This window comes from Lutjanus erythropterus, chromosome 16 (genome assembly GCF_056507025.1).
Source record: "Lutjanus erythropterus isolate fLutEry1 chromosome 16, fLutEry1.hap2, whole genome shotgun sequence".
Classification (NCBI taxonomy): Eukaryota; Metazoa; Chordata; class Actinopteri; order Lutjaniformes; family Lutjanidae; genus Lutjanus; species Lutjanus erythropterus.
This window is the reverse complement of record NC_139332.1, coordinates 27,068,501-27,077,349: the sequence shown is the minus strand read 5'-3', so window position 1 is coordinate 27,077,349 and position 8,849 is coordinate 27,068,501. Positions and strand designations below refer to the sequence as shown.

The following is an 8,849-nucleotide window of genomic DNA, read 5'->3' as shown; positions in this document are numbered from 1 at the left end:
GGACGACACAGCAGCGTTTCTTTCAGTGAGCCCGAGGCGCAGAATCCACCATGGATTTGTTTGCTAAATGGGCTGGATAGATAAGACTTTTCAACCGATTTGCATTGGATTGTTCTCTGCTGCCAGCTCAAGCAGCGCTGTGATGAGTGATGAGAACGAGTTTCAGGCGCACCAATGTTTGAACTGAACCCAAGAACAACTTTTATGACATCTATCATATGTACAACTAGATATAGAGGCGACAAATCTGACAGATTGATGTAGCACATTCATACTGCTTTAATCTCAGCTCTGCAAAGTTTGAAGAAAGTGCTTGTGATGACAGAAATAACTTTTTAAGAACTTTCTGCTTTAATCATTGTTCAACAAAGAGTTTACAGCTCTGCTGTTAAAAGTCTTATTTTTAATCCATGCTTACAGAGAGTTTATTCAGGGGTTTTGGGGAGAAATGCTCCGTCTGTCCAGGGAAATCAGTGTTTGGTGGAGACATTTTCACATAAATTGAGGGATTACATGTTTGTCTATTGGTTGAGAAAATTCTCCATTGTGGGATAAGCCCTCATTTAAAGGGATAGTTCCCCCATAAATCAAAGATACATATTTTTCATCTGGCCTGCAGGGCTATTTATCCATTTAGATTAGGGATGCATGATATGGATTTTTTTTCAGCCGATGCCAGTAACCAATTACTGTTTCTCATGGCCGACACTGACTATTTCATTGATTCCCAACCTTTTTTTTCTTTTTCCTTGGCACCCCTCTTACTTGTGTGTAAAGAAAGCTGAACCCTCCCCCCAGCCTGCATACATGCAAACCCATCAAAACATGACGATTCATTCCAAAGATTTATTGTCAAAAATCATCAATTGTAATTTTATCCATTGTTAGAACCTTTACCTTTGGTAAATGTCTATTTAAATGTCTATATTTAAGCGTTATTTCTAATATAAGCGTAACATTTTTTCTTTTAACAACTCAGCAGAGTCATTTATACACACTCATCCTTCCCAAAAGAACAATAATGACTCATTATCTGAACCTGAAGTCACAGACTTTTGGCCTTTTAAGTAGCCTATTATTTATGAGTGAGGACAAAAAATTATCATTTTAAATAGTTTTGTATACAGACTTTTGTACAGATTGTGATGTGTACATGTGCAAAACAAATACTGACAACCTCAGAGCAGACAAAGCCTCCGGGAACTGCTGTGTTCTTTGCCGCCCCTCTTAGCGGGGCCAGGACCCCAAGTTGGGAACCAATGAAATAGATAACCAATAATTTCACATTTGTATTTTGGAAATACGTACATACAAAAGTTTGGACACACTTCTCATTCAATGTTTTTTCTACCAACAGCGTGCAAAGCTGTCATCAAAGCAAAAGGTGTCTACTTTGAGGAATGTAAATTATCAAAGAACAAAAAACTTTTGCACATTGTAGGTCAGCAGGTGTGTAGGAGAAGTCCATGAGCCAACAATGAAAAACAGAAAGACTCTTGCACAGCGGCTTCTGCACTCGCAGTCAAAGATTGTTAGAGTCTTTTTACTTTTTAAGAATCAAAAATATAAAACACATTGTACTTTGTTGTCACATTTTTTCCTTCACATTTTTTGCAACATCATTCCATATTAAAAAATCAATCATCAATCATGAGTCACGATGAAATTTTAAAAGTGTTAGGAGTTTTGGTTTTATTTGGGCTGAAAAACAGATGCAATGCTCCTGGAAGAGACGGTGGTACAGGGCCCTTATCTGCAATAAGGCAAGTAACCAGGTGAATAGCATAACAGTGAGTCAGACTTTGCTGAATTTTGCTGAGTCACTTGTCAGCAAAAGTTGAAGGAGCTCAGGTTGGACGGTGGATAATATAAAAGTATGTTCAAATAAAGGAGGTCATTACAGAGCTGAAAACAAACAACGTGCTGGATGATGTCTTTGAAGTCCGAGCTGCTGGAAGAAACCTTGAATCCACTTACAGCTGATTTAGAAACTGTAGTGTATACTCTGGTTTGGCTGGGAGATGAAAGGGCAGGGTTAGCTGGGTTTTATTGCTCTTTGCCGCGTTGTCTTCCACATAAACACTGTTTTTAGCACATCTGAGTCTCTCTTTCTCTCTGTCTGTATTGCCATCACATTTTGTTTGTTTTTGTAGTTCATTTATCAACTTCAAATCCTCTCACAATGAACCCAGACTGCTTCTGTAATGTTTCTGATTCATAGAACACAAAATACACCGAAAACTTTGAATGTTTTTACCTGTTAGCCTCATTATACGAGATTAACTATCTCCAACTTAAAGGGATAGTTCACAGTATTTGAAATGGGGTTGTATGAGGTATTTAGCCATGCTTGGTTTATTAACTACAGTAGATGGTGGTCGACATGCCCTCAGTTTGAAGAAGCACAGAGGAGTACCAGCACAAAAACAACAAGATATACTGCTGTTGACAGGGTCTGCAGAAAAACATAGTTTAGCCACTTAAAAAAAGATCCACCCAAGAAACTCAGTATCAGTTTAAGCGTGTGCTAAATTTAGAATATTTTCACCACTTAACTTTGCCTTTTCTGATGGGAAACGAAATATTGCTCTCTCCAAAGCAATTAGACTCCTCAGGGCAAGGGTGCCAAACTCACTTTCATCCCTCGCCACATCCGCATTACAACTGAAATAAACAAAGTAGCATAAGACAAAAAAGACATACCAGCTTGTCTCCATTAAACAAATGTTTTCACTTTCACATTAAATTGCTTTCCCTCTGCATCAACTTGTCTTTTCTTGGACATTTTGCTAGGCTGCAACAATTAATGTTTCTTCTGTTGTTTAAAAACACTTGGATATTGTGCCAATGGTGGAAACAGCTAGATGATATGATCAGTGCGTGCGGGATGCATTCAGAGACATAGTAGTTTGCACAAATTATATTCTTTGCGAGCTCTTGTGGGTCACATAAAAGGCAGTGTGCGGCCGGATTTGGCCAGCGGGCCTTGAGTTTGACACACGTGCCTTAAAGGAAAAACAGTAATTTAACTTCACACAACTTGGGAGCTGCAGGTTAACCGCCATCTCGATCGGTTTGTTTGTGTGTGTTATTGTGTGACTTCAGGGTTATAAAAAGTTAGTTAAGATTCACTGAAGTCACGCGATCAAGGCAGTGATAGTTCAGTAATTCATGTTCTGTGAGGTAAAATTCTAATTTGTAATTGAGGAGTTCGTTTGTAGAGAGCAATATTCGGTTTATATAACAGTGGTTTCCCCTCAAAAAAGGCTGTCTGATATAAAATGGTGAAAATATTCTAAATATAGCGTATGTTTAAATTGGTATTGATATTTTTTTAGATGGCTTGAGTACTGCTGTCCCTGTCCACAGCAGTACATTACTTAGCCTCTTACACTTGTACTCCTGCTGCTTCTCCAAAGTGGAGGTGTGCCGACCTCTACTGAAGATAATACAAGAACCTCACACAACCCCACTTCAGATAGTCCAAACTCTCCCTTTAAGGTTTTTCTCAGGTCAGTGATCTATTTTAGCTTCAAAGGTCTAATTCTTTGCACATATAATACAGTACTGCATATTAAACAATAAAGATAAACCAGTTCATCAGTTCGTTTTTAAATAAGTGTGTACAAATTTTATTTAAGTTTGGCCAAAATTTGGCACCTTGGTGACAAAACATTTCACAGAAATGACAAACCAAACATGAGACGGACCAATATGGCCATCAAAATACAATGTGTAAAAAGAATAAATAAATAGAACACATATATAGTAGCAACAACATAATATATTTAGTGAAAAATCATTAAATTATGACAAATGCAAAGAAATCCCAGCAGCTACTGTACTGCATAGCTACAACGACCTGTGTCCTGACACACAGGAGACGACCTGTTATGTAAAATGCAGTAAATAGTTTCAGTCAGTGAAAAATGTCTTGTGTAAAGCAGAGACACAAGGCACATAATCCCTTCTATAGACACACTGGCTTTTTTGCAACTGTGTATGAGAAAATAATGGCAGTTTGTAATATAATAAGTAGGACTGCCTTCATCCATATACGGCAGTAATTTTTATTTTCTGTTACAGAGGGATTTATGTTAAATCCTTCCAGTAAAGTCAAGTTTTTGAAATGATATTTGGTGTCCAACAGTGACTGAGTCTGACCCTGACACCTACAAGATCAATCAATGTCCTTGATTTTTCAGTCCGGGGGCCCAAGTCCTCTGTTCAGCTTATCAACTTTCACCTGAAGTCCCTGCATTGTCTCTGACCTCGTTTATCCGTCTGATGAAGTGCAACCAAGTCGAGTTGTAAATGCTCTCTGCTCTGCTCATGACGTCGCGGTCATGAAGCCAACATGGAGTGAGTCTGCTGGCCTTATCTGGGCTCTCCATTGTCCCCCACAGGGCTCCCTGTTGGCTCTAGAGAAGGGCCCATGAAACCCTTTCCCTCTCTGTATGACAAGGTGCGGAGGTGATCTGTCTTCTTTAGGAGGCCGCACTCTCGCCCTCCCATGCTCTCGCCCTGTGGCGCTGTCTCACCCTCCACTTCTCGAGCAGCAGGCGCATTTTTGTGGCAGCCCGGATCGCTAGAGGCGACACCCGTTTTTTGTTGCCGTGCTTCATCCTGTAGACAAAGACAGAAAGCAATCAGACTTCTGAACCATCGATCTCTCGGGTTATGTAAAAGGTAAACCTATAGCTGGGCGGATTTGAGCTGTCACTCACTCACATTCAAACCACTAAGTAGACCAAGTGACATGCACAACACACGTCTGAGTTGTTTTGAGCAGATTGAGGTTTATTTTTCCAATTATTAATGTGTCAGAAAGTGCAGACATACGGCGCCGCAAACTTTGAGAGTGTTTGAGTCTGAAACATGATGGTACATGAGTGCAGCTGTGGCAGAGAGGAGCTCCACACTGTAAAAGATGTTGAGAAAGCTATTTTTTTTTAAATTTAATAAAGGGACAGTTCACCCAAAAATCAAAAACATATTTTTACCCTGGCCTGTAGTGCTGTTTATCCATCTAGATTTTTTTGGTGTAAGTTATAGAGTTTTGGAGATGTTAGCCGTAGAGATGTCTGCCTTCTCTCCAATATAATGGGACTAAATGGTACTAGTCCTGTGGCGCTCAAAGCCCCAAAAATACATTTAACATACATTTCAAAACCAGTGTTTCCAAAAATCATGACCCGGTTATTCAAGATAATTCACAGGCCTTGTTGTTAGCAGTTTCGTGTAGATTCTAATGTAGTTCTGGTAGATTCTAGTGCAGAATAGAAAGTAACTGCTCACAACAAGGTCTGGGGATTATTTTAAGTAACCGGGTCATGATGTTGGAAACAGGACCAGTGATATTTAGTCCCATTACACTAGAGAGACTGCAGACATCTCTTCACCTCCAAAACTCTGCAACACACACCAAAAAATATTTAGCTTGATAAATAGGACTACGGGCCAAAAATACCTATTTTGGATTTCGAAGTGAACTTTTAGAAATTAAAAATCTATATTTCAAAGATTTTTAGAAAACTCTGTGAAGTGAATAACAGGTTTGTTGGTTACTGTGAACAGTTTTTAAAATACAGATTTTGTAAAACCTAAAGATTCAAGTTTTTTTTTTTTACAGAAGAAAAGTAAATTATCTCAACAAAATACTGTAGGGTTAGTGTTTGACAAAACTTTTTTTTTTTTTTAGTTTTTTTCATTCGAGTTTGATGTAAGATTAAAAGATTTTGTGAAAACAGCTGCCTTGAAATTACTGCTGCATCCAAAATCATATACTGTGTTCTATATGCCTAAAATATGTTCTACTGTTGACATGGTTTGTGTAAATAACAGTAGAATGCATCTTTATGGATGAACCGTTCAGCACGTATCACGTCACATCCTGAGAGCCCTGTTGTTGGTTGGAGACACGTAACTGTTGTACCCCATGCCGATTATTAACTAATTTTATAACTTTATTACACCTAGCAAAGTGAACACTTACTAACATTTAAACTTTAAGCATTTTGACATTATACTAGAGCTGCCTTGGTCACTACTGTCTTTGTTCTTTGTCTTTGTCACTACTGCATTGCATTGTGGGATATTTATGCCAGTGTAGTGTACAGTGCTTGTATACTGTAATATTCATCTGGAAACAGTGTTCACCTTGCGTACTGTTTATTTCGGACACACTAAAAAAATCATTCATACTGTTTTAGTGTACTAAATGCCATGTTAGTATGGCATTTCGAATGGAGCGTATAGTTAACTCAGCTTCTTTGTCTTTTTTTACAGTGTACTACACAGTGAGGGAGAGTGATGCAGCTTACTTTGAGTGGATTCCTTACAATCTTATAGGTTTTATAAAACTCATATATGGAGCTCTGTCATGATATATAGGGAATTCCTTGCTTGAGGGTTAATCTCAACATTCCTGCCTCTTAAACACGTGCTGACTGTTTTTATCTCCCAGGCTCACTGGGTTTTACATGCAAAAATTATGTCCCTGAGATATTTTGCCCTACAAAAGACCTCAGTGTTGCGTGAGGTTATAATTACCATGTCCATTTATTTTGCCAATAGAGTCTGAGGTATTCAGGTTGTCTTACCTCTTAATCCTGCCCGTGTCGGCTGCCAGCTTGTGTTTGCACTGAGCCTCAACACAACCATCGCCCTGGGCAGAGCGGATCACCGTGTCTGGCAGAGTCCCATACCTGTGAACGATGAGAGCGGGATCACATTACAATTATTCATCATCCCACAGTTTCGAGACATTCAGAGGCATTTAAGAGACGAAACTTGTCCTCACATGTGATGGAAACAAGCAGAAAAATGATAGACTAGGCGAGTTGTACTATCGTTGGCAGTAAATATTGTTGTTATTGCTTGTTCTCGGTGTACTCAAGCTGTGATAAAAATGCAAATTACACACCTGAGGTCTTTTTCCAGCCGGCAGAAGTTCATGCATGTGCTGTCGTCTTCACTGAAACACTTGCACCGGGTCACGCTGCTTATGGTTGCCATGGAGTCCGCGACCGAGCGCCTCGCTCTGGGAGCGTTGCCTAGTCCATAAGAGACCACGCGCCTGGATGGAACAGTGACACAGTTTTAAAATTAACGGTCAAACAATCTGAATCGTCAAATTAGACTAAGAACGTCGTGTTTGACGGTCAAATGCATTTAAATTAGCTTTTTTCCACTTATAAGAAAAATAAGTAAAATATATCCAGATCTTATAAGGTAGGCAAAATGTACATAATTTTCAGCTACACTCGACAAAAGTTAACAGACAGCGACCAGTTCCTCAAAAACGTTACTTTGCAGCTCATCTTCAGAAACAATTGAAATTAACTGTCAGAAAACCCGAACAATTAAGGTTATCTAAACACGTTATTTTTGACGGTTTTATGTGTGTTTAAATCAGCTTGTTGAAATGAAAGTAAGTAAAAAAGTATCCGAGACTGATAAACTATGTAGCCTACGTTATTTTCGGTGACACTCAAGAAAAGTAAAAGCAAACGTTGCTGTTTGCTGCTCGTTCGTGTTTGTATTTCAAAGTATTTCCAATGAGTTTTTTGCCGAACATAAAATATCTCATTCTGTACTAAGGCTACTGAAGAAACGTAATCTGTTACTACTGTTAAAAGACGATAACAGGCCAACATTGACTTACTCAGGTGTGTTGACCCATATGATGTCCAGGTGGCAGAAATAGACGCACTCCTTGTCCAGGAAAGTGGCGCAGGAGCAGCGTTTGGTCCGCACATGGCGCCCCTGAGTGGCGGCGGAGGCGGTGGGTGTCTCTGTCTCTCCAGCAGGCGCTGATAGGGCTGTAAATAAATCATAATTGTCAAAACACTGCATATAAACTGTTAACATAAGGCTAACTGTGTCAGAAAGTTATCAGTATAATTGCCGCAAGATTTTGCTCTGCAGCTTTGCAGAGATAGGCTTCAAAGTGTTATATAATGTAAGTTAAGTAATTTAAGTAATACACACATTATGTGCCTAAACTGTTACTTAGTGTTAATATCGGGGTTAAATTGCTCAAATCGGTCGTCTGGCTGTTGTTTTTGCAGAAAAACGAAAGTTACCTGTGCACAAAATCCAGGAGTACATCACTGATAACACGGAAAACAAAATGTATAAATCCATTTTTCCCGGCTCTTGTAAATCAAAAAATTCGCTCAACAAAAGTAATAATCCTCCAGAAGTGGAAAATTAATCATCCAGTGTATCACTCCTCCGCAAAATGTTTCTGTGATCGTCCTCAGAGATTCACGCAGGAGCGCGTCAGAGGCGTCAGTGTGAAGTCTCTGTTAATGTGCAGCCCTTTGACTTTATACGAGCGCTTCCCACCTCCCCTCTTCCTCCTCCTCCTCCTCCTCCTCCCCCCGCAGAGCCGCACTGTGTTGTCCTTTGGCTTGTACCCAGACAATGATGTTTGTGAGCAGTCGGCCGCTGATAAGCAGCCAAGTGGAGGACTTTGAGATGCTTTAGTTGGTGGATGGGATGGGGGAGACGCCGGGTGATTGAATGCGACCTGAGCCATACTGCTGTAAGACGCTGTGGATGAGCTGCAGCTGCACATGTCAGACAGCAGGTGGCAGTCAAGCGACAGGAGTCATTCCCCTAGTTTAATAGTGAGTAATATGTTGTAAAGCAGAAGTGTGGAGTGTAGACATTAAATATTCCATATTGACTTGAAATTAGTGAAATTACTTGCAATTACATTCGCTGACAACTATATAAATTGAAAAAAAAAAAAAAAAAAAAAAAATATATATATATATATATATATATATATATATATATATGTGTATATATATATATATATGTATGTATATATATATATA

General features: G+C 39.3%; 1 protein-coding gene across 1 annotated transcript; it reads right to left on the bottom strand.

Annotated features, from left to right (window-relative positions):
- Nucleotides 1–3,604: 3,604 nt before the first annotated feature.
- edn1 (endothelin 1) lies at nucleotides 3,605–8,314 on the bottom strand. The gene is made up of 5 exons (XM_084739830.1): nucleotides 8,088–8,314; nucleotides 7,667–7,823; nucleotides 6,926–7,078; nucleotides 6,603–6,707; nucleotides 3,605–4,626 (listed from the first exon to the last, which is right to left on the bottom strand). Exons 1-5 carry the CDS (start codon nucleotides 8,146–8,148, stop codon nucleotides 4,488–4,490), a joined length of 615 nt encoding a protein of 204 aa, XP_084595956.1. The 5' UTR covers nucleotides 8,149–8,314; the 3' UTR covers nucleotides 3,605–4,487.
- Nucleotides 8,315–8,849: the final 535 nt, after the last annotated feature.

Excerpts from the sequence above, each read along its gene's own strand:
- edn1 (XM_084739830.1), bottom strand. The coding sequence starts at position 8,148 with ATGGATTTATACATTTTGTTTTCCGTGTTATCAGTGATGTACTCCTGG. Across the intron at positions 7,824-8,087 it reads CTCCTGGATTTTGTGCACAG|CCCTATCAGCGCCTGCTGGA; the intron begins GTAACTTTCGTT and ends ATTTATTTACAG. Across the intron at positions 7,079-7,666 it reads ATATGGGTCAACACACCTGA|GCGCGTGGTCTCTTATGGAC; the intron begins GTAAGTCAATGT and ends TGTTCCATCCAG.